A 26,834-nucleotide genomic window follows, 5' to 3' on the forward strand; every position below is an offset into this window, starting at 1 on the left:
AAAAAAAAAAAAAAAAAAAAAAAAAAAAAAAAAAAAAAAAAAAAAAAAAAAAAAAAAGAAAACAAAAAGTAAGAACTCTAAGCATTTAAGACTAAAAATCTTTATATTTATTAGAATGTTTTCTTCCTTCAGCTTCAGGATGTGGAAATGGTTGAAAATGTTGAAACAGATGCGTTAAAGATCTTGTTCAAATCTCACAAGAAGAATAGATCAGGTTTTCCCCTCACTTTGAAAGCTAGGAGCATTGAACAAAAAGTTGCCTGGTGTAAAGAATTGAACTCAGCCAATCAAGGTAAATATACACCATTATATTCGAACTTTTTGATATATCTTTACAAACTATATTATAAGATATTTCCGTTAAAATTCGGAAAGCTGGCCATTAATTTATAAGACTAGCTCTTTTGCTATATAAGCCCAGTGCCTGTAATTATAACGTGCTTCCTCTAGCTTAGTAGGATTTGTTAAGAAAGCCAGTTCCCTTTCTTGACAAGAAAAGCTCAGTGCCAGTAATTGTATTGAGCAAAATTAGTTGTTATTGTAGTTCATCTACGTGGCACTAGAACTGCACAATGGGCTATTGGCGACGGTCTGGGAAACATTCCTGAGGATGGTCCGATGACATGCCATCACAATTTTGATTCGCTGCTGAGGGGATGGCACCACCGTTTCGGTTACCCGACGACCTGCACGTAAAGTCGAGCACTTTACGGTAGAACAATGTAACGAGGACCAATACCGCACACCCTCGGTTTCTACGCAGACTAATCTAAGTGATCACCCACCCGCACACTGACCACAGTCAGTGACGCTTGATTTCGGTGATCTGCTGTCAACCGTGTCTTAAGGATCAGTCCACTGCGGGACCAGCAAAATTAGTATAAAGTTAATTCGTGCGGTTATCATAAAAAGCTTCCTGATCAGAATTGGACTAGGAACACAAAGATCCTGGGTGCGAATCCAGCAAGTGCCAAAAAACATCTCCACTTTCACTTACTACTCATACTTTCTCCACATTAAGACTTTAGTAACAACGAGCACGCAACCCGCACGTTCATCGAGAGATGGCAGCACCACACTATATTGTCTCGTTCCATGCTTCGTCTTGACGCGACGCAAGCCTCTTAATAACGTCTAGATCCAAACTGATTATAACTTGTACTAATACAGTGTAAATTGCGGACAGTTTCCATACATTTGACGAGAAAAACTTACGGGCAGATTTGGATTCTTATAATCACGACAGCTTAATGTATAAATTTAAATGTATTTTTACGGTCAGTGATTTGGCCACTTTTTGCCTATTCCTGACATAGCAGAGTAATTTTTTAGATTATAATATGTTTTATTTCGAAGGAAATGTAATATTATAATTAGAAATGAAATAAAATACATCTTTTTTAAAATCACATGTACTTTTTGAGCTTTTGTTTTTTTAAATTTTTATGGGAAAATTTTGCATTGAAACATTATCATTTTTCAGAATTTTGAATTAATGTTATTAAGGGGTACCAATTTCTATTTTATTTATTTATAAATCCCTTCAAGTTATTTTTTTATTCTTTTCGCTTTTCTTGGTATATCTCAAAAAAGATTTTAATCCAAAAAGTATCAAATTCATGTTATTTATATTTTATGTAAATTTTCAAATGTTCGTTAAGGGAAAGAGGATTAGGATTGTAGTGAAAGTCATTTAATGTAATATTTGATTAATATGAAGACTATAATTGACAAGACAGGTATTTAAAGTCACACGTGATCAGACTTACAGATAGCTATTTAGGTTTGAAAATCATACACAAAATTTACTTTGTTTATTTTAACGTTATTAACCATAACTAATCAAGTACTGCAATTTTTAAGTATCACTACATCTCCAAATTCTTCAAATCCTGCTGACGGTAAGCACTGTTGGATGTAAAAAGTTGCTCTTATTTGCTAATTTTCTTCATAAACTAAAATTTTAAACTTTGAAATTTAAAAAATAGAACAAAAGAGCTAAATTGAGAAGTTTGAGAGCATTATTGCTTTTAGTAATAAATTAAAAAAGAGAAGAATGCTGTAAAAGCAAACATTTTATATTTGGTGGACCAGAAAGTAATATCGTTTCGGTGCATGTGATATTTTTTTTCAAGATTTTATTTTTAATCAATAATGTATTCACCCTCGTTAGCAACAACCTTTCAATTGCCGGATCAAAAATGAAATGAAAAAAATTAATTGGTTTTTAAGGCTACCGAATATTTAATGCATCGAACCGACATTACTTTCCGGTCCCCCTAATAGTTATGGTTCTGTAACGAAGAATTTTCCTCAATGAAAACATGAAAAGAGAAAGATGGTGATAAACGAGTTATATAATTAGTACAAAAATGTTTTATTTCGCTTAAAAAGTTCTGGAGATACGTTGAAATACCCAAAAAGTAAAATTAACATTAGGGGGTGCAAACTTTCGACCGCTCACCTGAACAAACTATGGGGAACATATTTTCTACGATGTGGTTTGCTGGATTTGAGGATCATGTATCTAAATCGGTTGAAGAAAGATACGTTTATTCAGAAAAGTATATTTTTTTGTCTGATTTCATAACTTAAAATACTGACTGCTCTAATTAATTAGCATACTTAAGGTGTGGCCCTCAGACCATTAATATTGAGTCCTGGACGTGACAATCCGATCTTTTGATCAAAAGTTGTTCTGGGTGTTCGTTTTTTGAGCACTGTATAACACTCTTCCTTACATATTAAGTACCAAAAAAAAAATAATGTCTCAAAATTATTCTAACACAATGACTATTTATTCCCAAACCATCCATATTTTTCCATGGGGGTTCAAAAATTTCGTAAGTAAAAAAAAGTATGAAAATCTTTTTCGATTTCATAATTATTGTTGCAATTTAAATTAATTTTTTGCAAAAATTCTTTTTGAAATCACGTCAATAAGATATATGTAGACTTTCTGAGTTGCTTTGCTTAGATTATGTGTGAAAAAAAAGACGATCTCAAAATCTCTTGCAACAAACAGAAACTATGGAAGAAGCTGATTCATGCAACCCAGAAAGGCACGTCATTCTAAATCGGGATCTTCAGAGGCAGGAAGAGAAAAAAAGAAGAAAAAAATAGTTACAGCCACTTTGATCTTGGGGGCCCCCTATCGGAGGTTCCGGTCTTCATCAAACTTTGCAAATGGTATTTTTTTGTGATTATTTACCGAAGAACTTACGACTGCGAAATTCTTTGGCCGTATGCCTCGTCGACCTCCCCTCTGCAGCTCAGAGGACGTAAGTGGTTTCATTTGTGTGGAATATCCTCTCAAAAATTGGTGTTTGCAAATAACTGGGACGTGATATTTCCCATTGAGTAATTTTCAGCCGATGTCTCCTGCTGCCATTTTTGTCAAGTGAAATGTGATATTTTATCTTTTGTGATGTTTTTATTTGTTCTTTTGAAGTTATTTTTGTGAATTCCAGAAATAAGAATTTTTTATCTTGTTTTTGTGAATTATAATTTGGACATTCCAAGGTCACTGAATGAAGTAAATAAATGCCATACGTTTGTTTTTATTTCTTAAAATAGTTGCTTAATCGGGTAAAAGAGTTTTCTTTTAGTAATTCTACTTAATGACTGAAAAAATATTTAAAATTATTTAATAACATTAATTTAAATGTTTTTGTTTATTAATAAATAGGACTAAAACAGAATCAAAACATAATACAAATATTAAATTATTTTATGATTAAAAGATTTTTTTGTTTATTTTATGATTAAAAGATTATTATTATTTTATGTTTTGTGTTTTGAATAAATTTTCAAAAGCAATCATTTCTATTAGCAATTTTAAAGTTAATTATAAAACGTTAGTAAATACTTTTTCATAATGAATAAAATAAATTAGTTAGTCAATTATTGTATTTAGTATAAACACATAGCTTTGAATTGTTTTTAAATAACTTTAATCGTTTCAGCTAAATATAATATTTTTAGTTAAAACTATTTTAGTAAAAAATTTTTTAGAAAATAAAAATAATGAAGTCTTATAATGATAAGTCTAATAATGATGTTTAATAATTATTTATTATGAGTATGGGAGTTTTTGAAGAAAATAGATTATACACTTCTATATTTATTACAAAATTATAAATTACTCCGTGAATAAAATATGTATAATTAATTTTTTATAATTATTTTGTTATATGAAAGCTAAGCTTAGATATAGAGATAAAAATTCCGTATTTTTAATGTTCCTTTGATTTCCTTCTAAATGAATTTAACTTTCCAGCATTCTTCTATATCAAAACATTAATACTAATTTGAAATAAATTTATGACATATTTTTATAAATTTTTTCATAAAATTTTATTGCAGCTGTTGAAGACTTAGGTGAACTTGAACCGAGTTTGGAACCTGTTCCAATCGCACCAACTGTTGAAGAGATCATTTCAAAGTCTAATAGTGATTTAGCGCAAATTGAGCCTGACACGCCAGTCAAGCGCCAAGACTCAGATAAGAAACCTTCCGCTACTCCAGACTCATCTGTGCCACAGACACCTACTGAAACTGAAAATACACGCCCTTCTTTAAAAAGACAGGCATCTGTTAAGAAACCTCGAAAGAGTTCCGATTCTTCAGCTCCACAAACTCCGACAGATTCTGAAACTGCTCAACCAAGTTTCAAAAAACAGGATTCTGTGAAAAAACAGAAGAAATCAGACGATTCACCTGCTCCTGGTACCCCTATTGAAAATCTAGATAAACCTCCTCGATTTCTGAGGCAGGATTCAAAAAAATCTAAATCATCCGATACATCTGAGCCTCAGACACCATCTGAAGACTTACCATCAGCTCCCACTTTAACGAGGCAAAGTTCAAAGAAATCATCTGCTCCTCAAACACCATCCGAAGAGCATCAATCTGCTCCATCTTTAGTTAGACAGAGCTCTAAAAAGTCACAAGAATCGACTCCACAAACTCCAGTTGAAGAGCTTCCTTCGACACCCTCTCTAGGAAGGCAAGATTCAAAAACGTCTAAGTCGTCTGAAATTTCTGAACCTCAGACGCCAGTTGAAACTTTTACTTCTCCTCCTAGTTTGTCGAGACAAGAATCTCGAAAATCTAAATCTTCAGCTCCTCAAACACCTGTTGATGAATTGCCATCCGCTCCCTCATTGACAAGACAAGATTCAAAAAAGTCAAAAGCTTCGGACGCATCTGCACCACAAACACCGAGTGAGGATTTGCCACCCCCATCTTTGACTAGACAAGATTCAAAAAAATCAAAAACTTCAGATACTTCTGCACCACAAACACCAGCCGAGGACTTACCGTCATTATCTTTGAAAAGGCAAGATTCCCAAAAGTCGAAGGTGTCCGACAAATCAGCTCCACAGACACCAGCAGAGGAGCTACCATCACCGTCTTTGATTAGACAGGATTCCAAAAGGTCGAAGGCTTCAGACACATCTGCACCGCAAACACCAGCTGAGGACTTGCCACCCCCGTCTTTGATCAGGCAAGATTCTAAAAAGTCAAAATCTTCTGATAAATCTGCTCCACAGACACCAGCTGAGGATTTACCATCCCCATCTTTGACTAGACAAGATTCCAAGAAGTCTAAAGCTTCAGAATTATCTGCTCCACAGACACCAGCTGAGGATTTACCATCCCCTTCTTTTATTAGACAAGATTCTAAGAAGTCTAAGGCTTCAGACTTATCTGCGCCCCAGACGCCAGCTGAAGACCTGACGTCCGCACCTTCTTTGACTAGACAAGACTCAAAAAAGAAAACTGAAGAAGTAGAAAAGCCCCCGTTGGCTCGCCAGGAGTCCTTAAGCAAGAAATCTAGTGCCAGCGATAAACGCAAAGCAGATATTGAATCAGCAGAAGAAACAGAAGCCAAAAGTAAACTTCGTCGCCAAGATTCTGTGAAAAAGAAGGAATCAAAAGCATCAACAGAAAGTATCGACAAGAAGAAATCAAAAGGAGGTGAGGAATTTTGTGATATTCCGCAAATAATTATGTCTGAAGACGCTTCCGGTTCCGATGCAAGGATGGAGAGCGTGGATTACGGTGAAGATAACGCCACGTTGGCGAGTGAAAGTTTTCGATCAGATGATACTCCTTCGAGTGTGACCCCTGTCAGTGGTGCGTATGTTAACCCTTCTATGCCTTCTCCTACCCTAAGCTACTACCATTACCTAATCCTCATTCCGGCTTTATGTGCATGTTATGTGTTTACTCAATACTTAGCCACTTTTTACTATGAATAAACTTATTGAGGTCATTAGGTAACTGATCTATATTTTTGTTTATTTTGGAGCCACTTTGCAGAACGAAAATAACTTGTTCAACTTAATGAATTATGTCAACAGTGAGGAAGAGCAATGTACTTGTTACTTTCAGAACTATGCATCCTTTAAACTAGAACTCATTTACTAATTTTTCGTTTAAAAGATTTATACTTCAAAGGTATTTTTTTAAATATAAACTCTTAAAATCAAGTCTTACTTCAAGTTTGTTCCTTTTTATTTTTATTTTAGACTGTTTTATAATTTATTCAAACTTTTTACAGTTTGTTTGGAAACTGATCATTGATAAAATTTAAACCCAAATGCTTTAAACCTGCACAAATGTTTTATGATTTTTCCTTTTTAAAAATTTCTTTTTTAAGAGAAAATTTAATTTTTTATTAATTATTTCCAAATTTACTTTAACTAATTTCTATTTTTCTACGCTATGGACCACAATATTTTCTACATTTAAATGGGTTTAATTCTTGTTTCATTTCAACGATTTTGTTACTTATAATTTTACATATATTGTAATTATAGTTTGAAACGGCTTTTCATAATATGCTTCTGCTATGTTAAAATATATTTACATGTGATTATGTTAATTGAAATGTATTAAAATGCGAATGAAGAAACTGTGATAGCAATATACATTATGTGCCATTAATACTTACTATTAACTTTTTTGATTTAAATCTTTTTCCTTTTTATCAACTGTATTATTTTAAGTTGCATACTGTATTTTTGAAATATTAAAGATTTAGAGTGACGTTAGCATGATTTTGTCTCTAATTACTAAACTAATTATTATTTTCTTTAAGTTTATAATTTACTAGATACTAAACAACAATATAGAATTCGAATTTAATACGTTGTTTTCCAGTTTTGATCGAAACATAAATACAGATGAATAAATCGTTCATGGATTCGCAATCTATAAATGCTTGAATTCTTCTTATTTGGCTATATTTTTCCTAACAAATTCTATAATTATAATAATAAAAGTGAATAATAATAAACAAAAGAGCAAAATTTTTCCAAAATGATGCACTTTTGTTCCTTATTATTAAAGGAGTTTGAGTGTGAGTGAATGTGAAAGTTTAAAAAATTTGAATTAAAAGCTATGTAAAAGTTTAAAAAATTTGATTATGTATAATTTCATGTTAAAAGAAAATACACTTTTTGAGATTTTTTCACTGTATTTAGAATGGACAATGTCTTTTAAAAGGTTTTTTTATAAACATTTTCGAATCTACGAATCTATGAGCATATTTTTTTCAATATTATGTTTTCAAAAAAAAAAAATCCAATTATGAAATCAAAACTTTGTTCACAGGTGAAACTGTTCTTTCTTAGTAATAAACAAGAGTGAAAAAAATATTTTTCTTACTAGCCAATAGAGAGTGACTCTCGTAAAATGAAATGTTATCTCGCAACTATAACTTGTGGTAGAAATTAAATAAATTCTTGTGTATTTTCATAAAATACCTCTTAACCAAATTTATCAAAGCTGAGTGTAAATATGTTCAAATATTTTGAAAATTAATTTTATAAAAGGGATATCATTAAACAAACAAAATGCCGTAAACATTTCGTTATATATTTATTAATATAATAAAAATGAATATTATTGATACTCGAAATATTAAATTAAAATGAAAATATTTAAGTTATGTGACGAAAAATTGTGACATTTTCATAAATTATAAATAAAAAATAAAAGAAAATACTTAATGTATTTAATCCTATTATTTATAAATTATTTGGTTAAATGTTTGATTTTGTAATTGACTATATGGCTATTTTTTTTCCATTAGTAGTCATATACTTCGGGAAATTATGTGTAATTAATTTTAAATAATTAGTTCTTATTTTTACAACATTTTTTTATTAAGATAGCAAATAATATATACTATAAATTAAACATTTTTATTCAAATAAAGACATTATTTTAGGCAAGATTTTCAAAGACTCTTTGTGTATGATAATATTTTAAATTCTTTAAAATAGCGGTTCCGTTATTTAATAAATTTAATATGTTATTTTTATGGTTAATAAGAAAAACTCAATTTTCTTATGATTTAGATAAATCTATTTTATGTAAAATGTATTGTTATTTTCAGTATCTGTTATTAACAGTAGAAATTTGCTTTAAAATTATAGTTTTTAACTATTAAAGTTTTTGTAATTAATGAATTTACAATTTTCAGTAGAAATCAGTAGGAAGAATTATTAAAACCCGAAATTTTAATAATTCTTACGGAATACTTCCGTTTTTAAATTTATTCTAAGTTTTGGTCGAATTTTTTCTATTAAATGATAAAATAATTAACAACATGGTTGCGTATTAAGAAAAAGGATGTTAAATAAGAGAATAATTGATTACATTTATATTGCATTCAAACTTACAGATCCAGTGACTTACTTAGCATTAAGAGTTAATAACATGAATATTGTAGCGTTAATTGAATGTAGGAATAAACTTTACATATTTAATCAATTCTAAAATCTGAATAATGTAAATTAAGTTAGTTTCATACTAATCATCATCATTCTAATCATTGTGCTTCTTCTTACATAATAGATTCATCATTTTAATTTAACACATAATCATGTTGAAATTACAATTATTGCATATTCAGTGATAAAAGTAATTATAACATTAATAATTTATGATCATTTTAGTTAAATGAATATGCTACTTCAAGGATATAAAAATTACCAAAATTAATGAAAGATATATAGATCTGTGCTGTATATATGTATGTTTGTGATGTATATATGCATGGAAATAGCTTGCATGTTGAAGTAGATGCAGTAGATTTTTAGCTAGTGTATAATCAAGCTTACCCATATATTTCCACGCTTATGTGCTATTGAGTATTTGCCTTTTTCAATGAACCAAAATATTTTTTCAAAATGCTTCGTGAAAGAAATTTTTAAATATCTTGAAAAAAATTCACATAATTTTGAGTTAAGTCACTTATTTAACATGATCGTTACCAATGTATGATTGACGTGCTGGATTTGGTATTCGAACATTATTTTTTGAACAAAATATTAATAAGACAGAATATTGCCGGGAAAAAAAATTCGCGACTAAGGTTTAAAATGATTTCTTAAAATTATACACAATTTTAAATATTCTCTAATATTTTATTCAAATAATTACTTAAAAATTAAATTAAAATTAAATAAAAAAATAATTACTCTATTTTAAATTAATTTGTTTATAATTAATCAATATAATTTATGTTAATAAATAATAATTATCTTAAAAGGATAATTCTTAAATTCTCATTGTTGAATGATCATTAAAAACTATTAATCGCTAATATTGAATAATTAAGCTCTTGATATCGATTAAATATCTTATTACACTTTTTATTGGTCTTGAATGTGGTGGGCTTATATGTGTTCATATTTTCCTGATGAAAAGTTTTCAAAATTTACTCAAATTACGTTTTAAATCCTTTTACTTNGAGAACAATTACCTCCTTATGATTGATTTAAATTTGTTTCAAGTATTTTGTAATAATATTTAATCAGCAATTTAGATAATTTGGTTTTTGCCGGTTTTTACCAGTTTTTGCCGGTTTTTACCAGGTTTTTGCCACTGTCCTGGCAAAAACCCCTTTTTGCCGGCAAAAACTCCAACCCTGCTTAAAATGATACACAATTTTAAATATTCTGTGATATTTTATTCATATAATTTCTTGATAAAATTAATTTTAAAAAATTTAATTAGTCGATTTTAAATTAATTTGTTTATAATTAATAAATATAATTTATGTTAATAAGTAAAAATTACCTCTAACATGATAGTTATTAAATAATCATTGTTAAATGATCATTAGTAACTATTAATTTTTAATATTGAATAATTAAGTTTTTGATATCTGTTGAATATTTTATTATACCTTATATAGTACTTGAATGTAATGGGCTCATAAGTGTTCATATTTTTCAGATGAAAAATATTCAAAATTCATTCAAATTACGTTTTAAATTCTTTTACTTTCAAAATATCTGAAAGTTGTGATAAGTGTGTAAGTTTCATAATCACATTTTCTTTCGGGCCATTCAGTCTTTATCATTTTCAGCATCTATTTTAAAATTTAGCAAAGATATTTTGTCTTGCTAGAATTTTGTCATCCGTTTTTCTGGCCATTTAATTTTGCCTTTAAATAATTGGATTTTATTAAAAATAAGAAAAAATTTTAAATCTTTATTTTTAATCAATTTTTTTATCAAACTTTTTAAGGGAATTCCAATGAAAAAAAACCTATAGATTCCTATGATTTTCATGCATTAGCTTTAGCACATTTGTTTCTAATAATATTAGTTTCTAGAAAAATGTCAAACGTTTAATATCCCCCTTTTATGTAAATTAAAATTTCATGTAGGAATACTTGTGTAAAGTTCTAAATGTTTTAGAATGAGTGTTGTTTGAACTATATAATATGAAGACAAGACACAGTTAAAATATTGATCCTGAAATTTTTTTTAATTAAAAATGCTGACAAACAGAAAAAAAGCAAGTGTTTATTATGAATAAAAAAAATTACTAGGCAACATTAGTTATACTACAATTTAATATGTTAATCAAGTTACAAATATGTATTAGAATAACAGTGAATTCGTGTTACACATACAACCAAACATAGCTCGCAGATACGTAGAAAGCTTGTCAAAAACCAAAAGTTAAATAAATTGGTTAAAAGAAATGAGTTCATAATTAAACACACGTTTTGCATTTATTACATAAAAACATACGATTTAAAATTGCAGGTATTTTCAATAATCTTTCAAGAATAAAAAAAAAGTTCTTTTAGAATATCAATTTAGCTAAAACAATTCTACTTAAAGTAGTATGCGCCTTTTTTACAGATATAACAAGTTAAACAAATATTATTGTTGACAAGTTTATACAAAGAAGAATATTTTACAAAATAAAGTCATATTCCACAAAAATATGTACTCACTCTTTTTATAGTTACATCTGATTAAAATGAATATTTATTATAAAAATGCATACATTCTAGTATATTTTATAGTGTTAAGTTATACTGTAACTTCACTTCTGAAGTCTACACTTTTTTTACAGCTATTTAAAAAAAAATCCAAAGCTTTGTTATTCCTACTAAACATTTATACAGCAAAGAATAACTTTATAGAGTAGCATGACATATACGATTATGTTGATTACACCTTCTTTATGGTTGCCCAATACCCATTTTTAATGGAAAGATAGTTTGAAACTTGAGTAATCAGTTTTTGATGCCTGTTTTAATCAGTGTGCGTCCCCTTCTTTAATGATCACATGCAAATCGAGTTCTGGTTAAAGCAGCTAAACAATAATTTTAAATCTCAGTTTTGAAAGGACATAGAATGTAATAAAATAATTTATTTATACTCAAAAACAAATTTTACTTTGAAATAATAAATTTATAATACACACAAAAGGAATAATGATAAATTTATTAAAAATAATAAATTTAAAGATCAAGTTTTTCTTATTATTGTGTCACTTTTTAGGAGCCTTTTTAAGGAGTGTTAATTCTTTTAATTCTAAGAAAAAATATTACCATAAGCTTTTTTATGAATTAGCATATTCGAAGAATCTATGAAAGAGACAAAATTAAAGGAGTATATATTTGTCTTCAAGCATTTCTATATATTTAGAAGTTTAAAACTATTATTTAAGAAGAGATGCACATCTTAATCTTTTTATTTGTGAATAGAGGTGAGAGTTTAATTTGTTCTAAAGGAGATATGGAAGATAAAATAGAAGTTTAGTATTCACAGGAATAAATTTAAAAAGTGATTTAATTTATTTCCATATTTTTATGAGATTCCATTGCATGTTAAGGACTCACTTCTCGAACCAGCATCTAATCTCATTTCATTTGTGATCCCTTCTAACCTGTCTTTAGTTGCTAGAAAATTGCTTCAACCACGCTCTACCATTCATGGGTAAGTGGACATTTTGCTCTTACTTATCATTTAAAATTTTGCTTACTCAGAGACTTTAATAACTTATTTAATATTTTATTTTCCTAATTTAGTGCGTTATGGCTTACTTTAAAAAAGTTTATTTATAGCCTCAAAAGCAAAAGCAAGTTTCAATACCACATTTCTAAAATTGACATTTTGCTTTTAATAACATATCATAACTTATATAAAGTTATGCCCACTTAGCCACTTCAATAACTTATAATTTAACATTTTTTTTATAATTTATAGTGTTATGAAGTTAGTTGACTAACGTAAAAAAAGTTTATTTATATCATCAAAAATAAAAGCGAGTGACAATACGATATTTCTAAAATTGGCATTTTGCTTTCAATAACATATCATAATTAATTTAAGGTCGTGGCAATTTAGTCTCTTCAACAACTTATAATTAGTTATATACCATTTTATTATCCACAGCTTGTATCAAAGTTCATTGATTAACTTCGAAAGGAAGTTTATACCTTCAAAAATAAAAACCGAGAGTCAGTACTATACTTCTTAGATTTAAAAGGAATTAAAAAATGACACATAGAAGCAAATCTCTGAGGTTGAAACTCAACTGTGACAAATTACATATTGTGCTGATCTGCCACCTAAAAAATAAAATAAAGCTTTTGTTACACATCTAAGAATTATCTAATTATAGTTAAATACGTTTACAATCTTTTTTTAAATAAAATACTTAAATTATAGTAACTATATCAATATAAATAAAAACGAATACTTTGCTCAAACGTTTGTATTAATGGAAAATAATCAATTGAGAACTATAAAATAATTCATAAAAAGTATAAATTTTAATTCTTCTTATAATAATATCTTATAATTCATTATGTTTTAAATTGCTCATGCGAAATTGTTTTGTATTTTATACTTTGAATTACTACATTATTATAAATGCGTTAATTCTTAACTAATTGTAACGAGTAGGAATTAGAAAATCAGTACAAAATACTGGCAAATTATTTATTAACGGTATTATTTACAGCAAAATTTTATTCTTTTTCCTAATAATATCTACTACTTTTAAAACTACCAACATTAATTTTTTTATATGTTAACTTTCCTTTTTCTTAAATGAGTTATTTTGCGATTATATTATTTTATATTAAATTTTTAAATAACCATTAATACTAATTCACCAGCATTAATTATTATGACATAATATTCATGAATTAGTACAGTATTAAAGAATTTTGAGTTTATTTATCTACATAAAGAAATTATTCAGTTCCTCAATTAGTTAATTTCTTGCTACTCTTGTAAATTATCACTTGAATTAGTTTTAAATAATTGGTTATTTTTGAAAATTGCTTAAGCAAGCAAAAAATCAGTTAATTAAATTCCAAACTGATTTCAATGTTCAAACAAATACACAAGTGCTTTACTACTTTGTTCTACATAGTTACAAAGGTCATTACCTGGTCACAATACATCTCTTGTACACCCGTTTCTGTTGGACCTGCAGACAATAGTTTCGAGATTTAAATTCAGTGGTTTTTGGCATTGCGTCAAGGTTCTTTTGCAAAAGTTGGCAACAGCGATTTAATTGTTCAGCTTTTTATCTGCTTAGACGACACATTTAATACCGCTTAACCCATCTAAGTATATTGTGTTTCTAATAGGATCAGCTGACAAAGGAAAAGAATAACTCTTTCGGAAAAAACGCAGTTGAATTGTTTTTTAAATTTCTTTTGTAAAGACATTTTTCCATCAGGGTTTTATTTTTTATCAGTATTCATCAGGGTTCATTGATATATTGCATCTTGATTTCATTAGGGTTTATATATTGCATCTTGGTTTAAGTCACGATTCAGATTTAGCTCAAGAAAATGAAGAAAAAATAATCCCGTTTTGTGAGCAAAAATATTCTTCAAGTGTCGCCAAAAGAGGAAAACATGTCTCGGTTGCAGTTAAGCAGAACAAAATCGATATAGCAAAATTCATATAAATTAAGCAATCGAAATTTGAAATGTTAACGGGGTAAAATTAATAAAACTGAGAAAATTATGTTAATATAAATGTAAAAGATTATTTATAACTGAAAAACTATAAAAATTTAAGAAAGTTATAGTGGGAAAATGTTGACACAAGTGTGATGCAGCAGCACCGCAAATTGTGATTTAAATCAACTGATTATTTTTAAAAAGTCATTCACTTATATCAAGGCATTTTAATTGAAAAAAAAAACATCGAATTAAAAATTTATAAAACATTTTAATCTAAATTGTTTTAAATTTTTATTGATTGTTATAACTTTAAAATATATTGCGCTTTAAATAAGTCAGTTAATAAAACATTAGATTTGTGTTTTTTCACATTACATTAGTATTTATTTACATTATTACTGGGCGTGCAATAAATAAAAGCAATTTTGTTGAATGATCTTTTTAAAACCTCATTTACTACTTTTTTCATTTCACGAAATACAAATTGAAAAATTTTTATTCAGTTATTTTTCTTTTTATCTATACACGAGTAAAAAATCGCTGCGGATTATAGATTTTTATGTTTCTATATGCATTTATTTATTTTGCTAAAAAAATGATTGTTTCAAAAATGCTCAAGAAAAAAAACAACCAATTTCTGTGTTTTAAAGTACATACTTTAAAACATTACATTTAAATACTTAAAAAAAAATTTTGAATCTTAAAGTGTATACAGTATCATTTAATAAATATGTAAGTTAAATTATTCAACATGGAAATATTTATTAACTTTCAGTAAATGTAAGGTATAAGGCAACGCAATTTATTCTGCCATTGCAATTTAAAAAAATTATGAAATTTAAAGTAATAAAATAAAACGAACTCTGGTATTTATGTGGCTCATTGTTTCATAATAAATTTTTATAGTTTAAAGTTTCATTTCATCGTTTAATGTTTCATGGTATAATGTTTCATGGTTAAAGGTTTTACTTCATTTGTGTAAAAACTGTTTCTGCGTAAATAAAAATGCACAATTTTCTTCAAATTATTATTTTCATGATGTGCTATTTTCATTAAACGTATTTTTTTTTATAAATCCTTTTAGTTTTTTTTTTAATAAATCCTTTAAAAAAGGTATGAAATATGTTATGCTGATTTCTATTACGTACTTGTATTAGTGAAATATTATTTCAAGACAAAACATTATTTAATAAATTCGTTTAGAGAATACAAGATTTTATTGCCTACAGTTTAAAATAAATGAAAAAGTACGTTTTCTTTTATGCTGCTTTAATTTAAAAACGCTGAATAATCCAGGAATCTTTTTACTTTAATTAATCTGCTAACTTCTAATAAATTAATTATTTTTACAATCATTGTTTTCTAATCATAGTATCTGATTTGCTAAAAATATTCTATAACATGCAAGTGTATATTTAATATTAAATAATGTGAAACTGTAAACAACATTTTGTTATTTTTACTAATACATTATTTTTAGAAAAAAAAAAACAATTTTTTTTTAAAATTTTGTTTTGCTTTTGCTAAACTAATGCTTCATGCTTTATAGAATTTGATCCAATGGAAAAGCCACGCTTCTCCAAGCCTCTGAAGGGAATCACATGCATATGTAAGTATTAAAATATAAGTAAATTAACATGCTTTTTTTTCAATTTTTTGAAGTTTTTGTTTTAAGCGTTTTATATTTTTTGTGATACATTTTACATTTATTAACAGCTTTAATAATTTTTAAAGCTAGCAAGGTATCATAAGTGTGTCATGATTCATTTTTGGTTTTACTACTATTTTAAAAGACATTAATTTTGTCAAATTTATTTATACTTTACTACAAAAAGCAGTTTGAAGTCATGCATGTTAAAAATTTATCACCATATAAAAAATGACTTTTTTAATACTTTATAATTTGTTTATGTAAGCTGTAGGCTAAAATAAAATAATTTTAATTGTTGTAAACCAAGGGTAAATGATAGGAAATTAATTATATACAATTAAACACTAATCAGACTAACGTACGACAGGTTTTTTTAATGTTTCATAAAAAAGTAAACTTTAGAATTTAGGAAACAATTTTAATTCATTTTAAATGTCAAAGACATAGAATCTATTATCAAATGGGTGGCGGCATTGGATTTAAAATTGCTGAATTAATTATAATTAATTTATTTTTCCCTTTTTGCTTGATATATCACTTATAAAATGGTCTTTAAAAATTATTATTTTACTAATTTATTTTTTGTTACAATAAAAGCTCGGGATTCTTAAATACTCTTTAGAAATGAAAGCATTTTTAAAAATATTGATATTTAAATATATTTTTATTTTTTACATCTTCGATTTCATCGAACACATTGTTTCCTCAGATGTTTTTTAGGTACTACAAAAATAAGTATTTCTACACTGCTGTTTTCCATAGCTATATTTATGTTGAAAAATTTTCATGCTTATTAATCTTTATCTCATGTTAATCAACCTTTTAATTTATTAATTAAAAACTTTTTTTAGATTAAAAAGAAACTATTGAATTTTGTTTTATACATTAAGGAACTTAGAAATGATGAAACAGATATGAAAAGAGTTGCATTGAAAGCAATACTACTGAAAAAAAAGCTATTGAATTTTGTTTGACATATTAAGGAACTTAGAAATAATAAAGCAGATATGAAAAGAGTTGCGTTAAAAGCAATGCAAATAAATTACATAGTTATTGAAAATTTGAAAAAATTAATCAGAATTGAAAAAAATTAGAAAAATAGATGTCGTTTAGCGTTTAAGCATTCTGTCAGCTTTGCTTTGAAGTTAAGTTTTAAAATGTTTACAAAAAATTGTATATTAGGTATACACAAAAGTAATTATGTTATGGTGATTACTACTAAAATCGTTTGTAATCATTATTCGAGAAGTATTTGCATACTATTTGCGAAATACTAAGTTTAGTTCATTCCATGATATTGTATAAATATGTTAACGATGTTTTTGCCTTTACATTATTAAGTGGGTGAGACCGCTGTGCTAGAATGTGAAACGGACGGATCACCGATACCGAGTGTCACATGGCTGAGGGATAATCAGAAAATTGCCAAGTCCAAACGAATAGAGACTTCTTCTACGGGTCAAAAACACACACTCATCATCAAGGATGTCAGTGGAGAGGACGGTGGCCTGTATACCGTTGTGGCTTCTAGTGAAAAAGGAAGTGCTTCATGCAGTGCTCCTCTCAACCTGAAAGTCTGTAAGTACTCTTACGACCTTCCCCTACAATGCATAATTTTAGAAACTTTTTCAAAAATGAACTCAAAAGAGTATGTTATTATTTTTTCAAATGTAACTTGAACAAGCCAGCTCGCCAGCCATTTTTGCGAATTAAATCAGGCAAGAGTGCCTTTCTTTTGGCAAGAGAGCACCGCTAGGGTGAAAGTGCAACTTAGCTCAGAATCCCCCAGATAGATTGCAGTACTACTTCCACAATTCAGTCATTGGTCTAAAGGGTAACGAAATTTTCTCCAGATACTTGTACCTATGGTACTACTCAGCGACCGACCACAGGGCTTTCGATTCCACAGGTTTTGCAAGCACGTATATCGCATGTACTCGGTGGGTCTGGGTGGTTTTGAGGATTGAAACTCTACCCGTCTGTACCGAAATTCGATGCTTTATTCACCGGGCTACCATGGCTTTAGAAACAACAGCAATTATTACAAAAATGTATGCCTATTTAGGATCACGAACAATTACTTTAGTGAAAAAGATACAACTATACTATCACAAAACTAAAAAAATAAAGTCTGTTTGTCTGTTTTAAGAAATTAGAAGGTAATTTATTTAATCACCTTTTAATTCCTCTTAGTTTATCCAGCAGTCAAACTGATTTTGAGATTTTCAGTTGCATGATGCTCTATTTATTACTAAAGCAAATGTTACAATAAATGCGTTAAATTATGAATTGAGTATTAATGCAACTGATCAACATCCTTTTCTGTCCTAAAATACCTAAACTTTGAATTTATCAATTGAGAATATTGGTTAAAGGTTAGAGGTAGGTCATTTGTAATATTTTTACTTCAGAAAACTATTGTTTAAATGTAATTTTTTAATTAAAAACATTTCTTGGGACATTCGATCGCGTGCAAAATTCTCAAACAGTATGATTATTTAATGGTGATACATAAATTTATTTCATAACGTGATTTTTTTTTCCTTGCTTCAAACGTAAAGCATTCTTAACATAATTGCATTTAGTGGAATAATTTTGTAATTCAAGCTTCACACTAAACAAATATTATATCTAAAATATGAAATATTGGTTTACTTAAGTAAATCAAATAGATTAATTTGGCGAATAAACTATTATTCTTCTATGGCAAGTTGGCGAGTAGTAGTAAAGCTTAGTGGAGATATTCACTTTTTATAGGTGATGAAATTTAAAGCGAGCGAAATATGAGCGTATTTCGTTTGGGAAGAATTCCAAACTGGTACATAATTCCGATTCTTTGGTTTACTATGGTAAAAACGTCTTTAAATGGTCAGTTTATTTCTTTCTTTCTTTCTAATATAACCTAAAAAAGTTGTCTATATTCCTCTTTTCTCTTTTGCTTCGACATTCTTTGCCTTCATCCCCAAAATAGTTGTAATAAACTCTACCGGTTTGCTTAGGGCTCTGTTTGACAAAGCCAACTTGTTGTGATTGAATAATATTAGAATTTTATTAAAATTGTAATTTGATTTTCTTTCTTGGATTTTAATTATAAGAAAATTAAAGAAAAGAGTTATTTTTAACAAAGAACCTGTTTTTTTTTTAATGTTTCAGCTCTATTGGGTCTTCCAAAAGAAGATTCACGACCTACTACACCAGGAGGTACAATTCTACCCCATGCCCCAGTTTTCAAAGTGAAATTGAATAAGGAGACTCAACTTCTAGAAGGGACTAGTGTACGTTTTGAAATAGTAGTCCGAGCAAATCCTGAACCGGAAGTGAAAATGTAATGTGATACTTTTTACACATTTTTTTTTACTCTTTATTTAGTTTGTTTGCAATTAAGGCTTGATTTTTTTATTGCCTTAATTCCGTACAATCAAGATAAACTTAAATATAAGAAATTAAATATCAATATGATCTTTATTTCAATGTGCGTCGTTTTATTCAAGATTGCTTAAATGTGTTTAACAATGATTGAAGAACTTTATATTATTGATCATACTATAGTTTTTCTAATCTTTGTGAATAACATTAAAGCCTTTTTTGTTTCATTTAAAGCTTCTTCAGGTCGTTGAACTTTCATAAAAACTATTACTTTCACAATGATGGCCTATGAACTTTCATTGCCTTGCATGAAAAGAATTGTAATTTTCGAGAAATTAGTACAAAAAATCTGTGTATTAGTTGTATCTAATTTTTATGTCCAATTGTATAATTTTATTTTATCCCTAATTTATGCAATTTTCTTTTGACTGTTATAATAATTCTTGTAAGAGAGAACGAAAAGCTTATAAGGAGAAAAAGTAACAAACATAATTAAGAGCCAAAGCTGATGAATTCAACGTAATTTAACAAGGAAAAACATACTTTGAAGTGCCTCTGGGCGAAAACTGGCAATTTTTTACGGCAATCATGTTTACATGCAACATCCCGCCATATAAAAAGGCGAAAACATATCACAATAGAAACATAAAAAAAAGCATGCATTAACATACCGATACAAAATCCTAACATAATATAAAAATATAACATGGCACTATCAAAACATAACAAGTACACTATAAAAACATAACGAGATATAACGTAAAATACTCGGGTTGCCATAAATGAAACAGTATCTCCCATCCCGGCGACCATTTTGGCGATAATCCAAGGAACACCTCAAAATATAAACTATCCATCTAATGTTTAAGGAAAACAGCATCAAATATTTTGATTTCCTGAAATAATTAATTTAGTTTGATTTAAAAATGCATCCTTTTGTTTAGGGAGTTGTGAAATTAAATTTCTTATTTCTATACCAGATTAAAAGATGGCAAAAAGTTAAAATTTGATGATCGAGTCCGTGTTTCATACGAGAGTAAGGAAGTGTTTGAATTGATCTTGGACCACGTCATACCTAGTGATGCTGGCACGTATACTGTGATAGCCACAAACATAGAAGGAGAAGACAAAAGTGTTGGGAATTTGAGCGTTGTCAGTAAGTTTTACGCACTGATTTTTTTAAAAACTCGTTATAATGTTTGATTTACTTTATTGAACCTCATAATGTTCTTTGCAGAACATAAAGATGTGTTTAAAGGTCTTGAAGATGTTTTGGAACAAGGAAGAGAACCAACTCCTCGTCCTCTCACTCCAAAGTTTAGATGGTATGTGTGATTTATTTTTCCCCTTCAAATTAAGTGAAAAATATTGTTTCGTTTAATATTTAATAATTTTTTAAATTCTGGTTCATTTTTTCATTCTCAGCCTAAATTAATATACGTATTTTGAAAAATAATACTCCACACTGAGAAAAAAAATATGGTCAAAACTACCAGAATATGATAAAGATGGAAAGATCAAAAAGCTTTGTAATTTTTACCGAAGCGAGTTGGTAAACAATAAAATACAGTGTTATAATGTATGTTGAAATTTGCAATTTTTTCATGATATTTTTGAGAATGGCATAAATACTATTTACTGGGTTAAACTTACTTTTCAGTTTTGCATTTTTTTTTCAAACAGTGTGATTACAAGAACTGGGATTTGGAAGAACTGAATTTCTGGTTAACTATTAGTATATTAACGCAAAATTACCGATTAAATTGCTTAAATACTGTGTATTCTTTTAACCAGAATTATGTTTATTTTTCTTAGCAGAAATGCCATTACCATTCTGTAAGGTAATTTTACCAGAATTTTTTTCCTTGTATAGGCTGCGAAGCAAAAGATTAGAGATTGTTTTAACTATCTATCATAATTTTTAGATTGAGGATATATTACTTTCAGTTTAATACTAATTATATAACCTTAAGATCATCTTTAGTGACATTCTTTTGCTATTTTATTTTATATTTTTCCGTCAAATTTTTTTTTCTTTATAACTAACTTTTCATCATACGTCATTTTAACTTTTGAGCCATTACCATATTATTCTTTTAATTTATATGCGCAATATTGTAAAGTTTTTTTTAATCTTAAATTTGGGGCAGAATAGTCTTTTTTGCTTTGAAACTGAACTTAATTGCAAATTTCAAAAAAATACTATCCATCTATAAATTGGAATTGAAATTGTTAATTGTAAAAGTTTTCCTGTTTAATATTTTTTTTAGATATTCCTTTAAGGTCAATTAGGTAATTTCAATCTTTAAATCCAAATTGGAGATAAATGCTAAGAAAACTAAAGGAATTATTTTAAAGTTTGGCCATAAAAATTATTTTTTCAAATAATTCTATAATATTTTCAATTATATTATTTTTGCTAATTAACCTTTTGTATATAAGTTAAGGTTATAATACAATTCCAATTAACCGAGCCATTTATTTATTTTTTTTTGCGAAATAAATATATTTTGAAATAAGTAATATCTATTTCAATTTAAAATTATTCAATGGTTTACAGGTTTAAAGATGGTCAGTTCTTTGAAGCTAACGAACGTTTCCAGGTTATATTTAATGAAGAACAGGACAGTCTCGCCCTCATGTTCCAACACGTTACACCAGAGGATGCTGGTCTGTACACATGTGTAGCCAGTACTAGTACAGGAAGCAAAATTGCTTGCAGTGCAGAGCTTACTGTTCAAGGTTAGAAACAGCAATTTCATTTCAATTTTACATTAATTAATAAAGAGAACATCTTTCACACTGTTAAATAAATCCCACGTCCACTTAATGCAGTTCCTATTTTTTCTAACAAGGAGATGTAGAATTTAATTAAATGTGTACAGGCATTTAAAATTATATACAGTATACAAAAAAAGCTAATTGAATTTAAAAAAAAAGTTAATAAATAAAATAAATGTAAACCAACAGAATTCCCGCATCCCTAATTTGTTTTTCTCTTTATGCAATTGAGTAACAAACAATCATAATTCGTAAATTAATGTTCAAAATTTGTAGATAAATTAATATTCCAATTTTGTTGAATTTTACAAGGTTTGCCTGTAGAACTAGAAATATAAATTTTGGGATAAAGCATTTTTAAAATGCAAATGAAGGGCTTTGAATAATATATAATAATAAGCCACATTTTCATACTACACAGAAGAACGTTTTTGAAAAAGAACACTAGAATTTCCTTTCAGTAAGAGGATAGTGTGTATTGTCCTATTATCAAGAAAAACGCAAAAATTTGTATATTTTTCATTTAGAAAACAATACTAAAAAATATTAATTTGAAAATGTATCCCATGAAAAAAATATGGGTCATTATATTGCCCCAAATTAAAATATTTTTCCTTGTAAAGACGTGTCATATGAAAAATTAAAATATAGTAGCTATAGTTAAGTTTAATTTATATCAGTGTTATTTTTTTTCTCCACTTTTGTCACATCATCGATATCACATGAAATAAATCTTATATTTTAGAAATTGATCAAACTAGCGGAAGTGATTATGAGAAACCTGGTAAGTATAGTATAGCTCAGCTAACAAAAAAAAACTAAATTTGGATTTCTTTTTTGGAATAAATGTTTGCTGGCTAATATTCGAAACTTGCTATAAATACTTCTTTTTTAAAAACGCTTGCGTTTTATTACGCAAATGTGCTTTATATAGTAAACAAATACGTATTTAATCGTGCCTAAAATGTGATTAATCAGCAGCGTTTTAATGCTTTATTGCTTTTAATATATACGCTGAAATAATTTACAAAAGCAATCACTTTTGTGGTCTTCACGTACCCAGTATCTCTTGAACAAGCTTGTAAGCGTTTGACCAATATTAAGAGTTGAAATAGTTTGGCTGTATTTTTACCTTTATACATTGTTCATATTGCAGGCGTCGTGCGACAAGTAGAAGCACCATCTATCAAGGCTGAGTTAACAGATGCTGAGGCTACTGAGGGAGGATCTGCAATGCTTGAATTAAAAATTACTGGTTTCCCCAAACCAAAAGTGACGTGGTAAGTTAACTTTAACAACGAAATGATTAAGCACAATTTTGGTTGACGTATTCAAAAAATTTAAAGAATTACGTCAAGAAGTCACTTCATTACGTTCATAGCTTACGTAAATACGTCTATAAATTACGTAGGATTGTAATTACGCTACGCAATGATGTACTGTGCTATTTTTTTTTAAATTTTGCAAATTGTGAAATTGCATTAAAAGGACCCCGATGGTTTAAATCAGGGTTTCTTTAACTATGGGTCGCGTTTTCAATAGGAGTAGTGGGACCTGCCGAAGAGGTCGCCCAAATTGTTATTATTTTTTTTTTTTTACAGATTATAATAATTTTAAGACTATCATATATTTGTATGTAATGTATCTGAAAATAAATAAGGCAAGACCTATAAGAATTGAATAATAATACGAAAATAATAATAAAAAGACAATAATAATAACAAAAAGATAATAATAATAATAGAAAGATAATAATAATAAAAAGATAATAATAATAAAAAGATAATAATAATAAAAAGATAATAATAATAAAAAGATAATAATAATAAAAAGATAATAATAATAAAAAGATAATAATAATAAAAAGATAATAATAATAAAAAGATAATAATAATAAAAAGATAATAATAATAAAAAGATAATAATAATAAAAAGATAATAATAATAAAAAGATAATAATAATAAAAAGATAATAATAATAAAAAGATAATAATAATAAGTAGGACAATACCTTTAAGAATTTTCCGAAGCAACTGAATTGATTTCTTTTTACTGTATTTTAATTTCAAGTTTGTTACTTATTTAAGATTTTCACATTTTTCCATGTTATAAAGTTAAAAATTAAAGTTAATGACTTAAAGTGGCAATATTGCAGTATTGAAAGTGAAGAAAACGACAGTTTCAATCACATATGTGTGTTGAATTTGTGTAGTACTTATGGGTTCCCACAAAATTTTCGTAAATATTGTGGGGTCCCTACACCAAAATGTTTAGAAATACTGATTTAAAGTGTGCAGCGCTCTCTACTAACGCATGTTACCACGTTTTAATCGAATTTGTAGTTAGTTCGTACACAGCTTCTGACCTACACCATACGCAGTGCTGACAGGGGATATTTTCGAGTTAGTCAATGTTCTATTGTGCCCCTACCCTAATGTTTAGGTTTCTGAATACGAAGAGATGGCTGAAAAGTTACATGTGTAATAAACCCGATTCCGAAGCCCGTGACTTTGCATCCTAATGATAGTGTTTAGGAAAGAAAGGAAAAGTTCGCATGAAATATCTCGTTTAGTTTTCAAATTCGGACTGATTATTAAAAAGGAGCATTTCTGAGGTGTTCATTTTCTTGAACAAGCATTTTCAACTGTTTTCGTTTTCTTAAACACGCATTTATAACCGTGATTATTCTCCTAAACACGCATTTATAACTGTGTCCATTTTCTTAATCATGCATTTTGAGTTGCGTCCATTTCCTTAAACACACATTTTGAACTGCATTCATTTTCTCAAACAGTCATTTTGAACTGTGTACAATTTCTTAATCATGCATTTTGAGTTGCGTCCATTTCCTTAAACACACATTTTGAGTTGTGTTCATTTTCTCAAACACTCATTTTGAACTGTGTACAATTTCTTAATCATGCATTTTGACTTGCGTCCATTTCCTTAAACACGCATTTTGAGTTGTGTTCATTTTCTCAAACGCTCATTTTGAACTGTGTACACAATTTCTTAAGCTCGCATTTTGAGTTACGTTCATTTATTTAAGCACGCATTTTGAGCTGTGTTCATTTTCTTTAATAACGCACTTTGAGCTGAGTATATTTTCTTAAGCACGCGTTTTAAGCTGCGTTTTTTTTTTTTTAAACAAGCATTTTGAGATGTGTTCATTTTCTTAAACGCGCATTTTAAGCTGAAGAATTAAAAAAAAGCACATCTGCAATTAATTAACTTTTTAGCCCTGAACGGTAAAAGATTGTTTCTTATTTTTTGAAAACTGATTAATACGAGAATATTGTTTTTTAAAAAAAGGTACCACGGAGGGAAGGAAGTGTCAACGGGGGGACGTATTCGATTCTTGTTTGCAGACGATGAAACCTTCACATTGGTGATCAAGAATGTGAAGAAAGACGATGGTGGAAAGTATAGCGTGAAAGCCGCTAACGAAATGGGAGAGGCAGAATCATCTTGTACTCTCACTGTTAAATGTGAGTATACCTCTTACTGTTATGCACATTAAAAGTCAATTCTAGGGTGTGTTTTTTTTATACCTTTAAAAGTGAAAGGTACTGTCCAAATAATCTATAAATTGAAAACTATTACTATGAAATCATTTATAGCCATAAATATCTTAAGAAATTCACCAATAAAAGTTTTAAAATTGAAATTTAGGAGACGGTTACGAAAAATTCATCGATTTAAAATGAATACTCTGCAATAAAGTTCATCGATTTTGTTCGTCTTTTTGAAAAAAAAATTTATATTTTTAAGAATATGAAACATTTCAAAATATTTTTTTAGTAAAATTTATTTTGAAAAGATGTTTTAAAAAGTTCTCCAATTTTTCAACATCAATGAAAATTCTTTCTCAGAAAAGCATTATTGAAACCACTTGTTATGGCCTAAGGGGTCATAAAGGTTAGGGCTCCACAATTTCATGACCACACGATATGATTGGGGTAATATGGTCAGCATTATGCGCAAATTACTTTACTTCTCAGACAAGTTGGTACATATCGATCTGAATCCGGGTGGACTTCATGCCGCCATTAGGGATCAAAATAATAGTTCAGTGCCTTAATCACTGAGCCTTTTCATAGATAATATAAAGTGTAGATTTTATTATGACTTAAAACTCCACATCAACATCGCACTTAAAAATGATATCTTTTTAATTATTTTTAATCCTTTCAATTGTTCAATTCTTTCAACAGCGGCACCTTCTTTCATCAAAGGATTGAAAGACAAGTCAATCATGGCAGAAGAATTGCTAAAATTTGAAGTCCAGGTGGATGGAAATCCAACTCCAGAAGTGAAATGGTAAATATCGTGCAATATATACACTGAAGAGCCAAAAAACTGGTATACCTGCCTAATATCGTGTAGGGTACCCGCGAGTACGCAGAAGCGCCGCAACACGACGTGGCATGGATTCGATCAATATGTGAAGTAGTGCTGGAAATAATTGACACCATGAATCCTGCAGGGCTGTCCATAAACCAGTGGAAGTAAGAGGGGGTGGGGATATCTTCTGAACATCACGTTGGAAGGCATCCCAAATATGCTCAATAAAGTTCATGTCTGGGGATTTTGGTGGCCAGCGGAAGTGTCTAAATTCAGAAGAGTGCCGCTGGCCTTAAAAATCCCCAGACATGAACATTATTGAATATACTTGGGATGCCTTCCAACGTGATGTTCAGAAGATATCCCCACCCCCTCTTACTCCCACTGGTTTATGGACAGCCCTGCAGGATTCATGGTGTCAATTATCTCCAGCACTAC

At 28.6% G+C, this 26,834-nt stretch overlaps 1 protein-coding gene across 1 annotated transcript in view; it reads left to right on the top strand.

Annotated features, from left to right (window-relative positions):
• LOC107442351 (obscurin) overlaps nucleotides 1-26,834 on the top strand; it is a gene marked incomplete in the record, with an annotated part of 263,706 nt that overhangs the window by 156,204 nt on the left and 80,668 nt on the right. Inside the window, 11 exon segments of the mRNA XM_071177300.1 lie at nucleotides 4,366-5,982; nucleotides 15,804-15,863; nucleotides 17,247-17,483; nucleotides 19,059-19,230; nucleotides 20,252-20,427; nucleotides 20,509-20,596; nucleotides 21,832-22,013; nucleotides 22,798-22,836; nucleotides 23,209-23,332; nucleotides 25,365-25,540; nucleotides 26,267-26,372. Of these exon segments, the coding sequence (XP_071033401.1) occupies nucleotides 4,366-5,982; nucleotides 15,804-15,863; nucleotides 17,247-17,483; nucleotides 19,059-19,230; nucleotides 20,252-20,427; nucleotides 20,509-20,596; nucleotides 21,832-22,013; nucleotides 22,798-22,836; nucleotides 23,209-23,332; nucleotides 25,365-25,540; nucleotides 26,267-26,372 (2,977 nt within the window).

Source organism: Parasteatoda tepidariorum, chromosome 2 (assembly GCF_043381705.1).
Source record: "Parasteatoda tepidariorum isolate YZ-2023 chromosome 2, CAS_Ptep_4.0, whole genome shotgun sequence".
Lineage (NCBI taxonomy): Eukaryota > Metazoa > Arthropoda > Arachnida > Araneae > Theridiidae > Parasteatoda > Parasteatoda tepidariorum.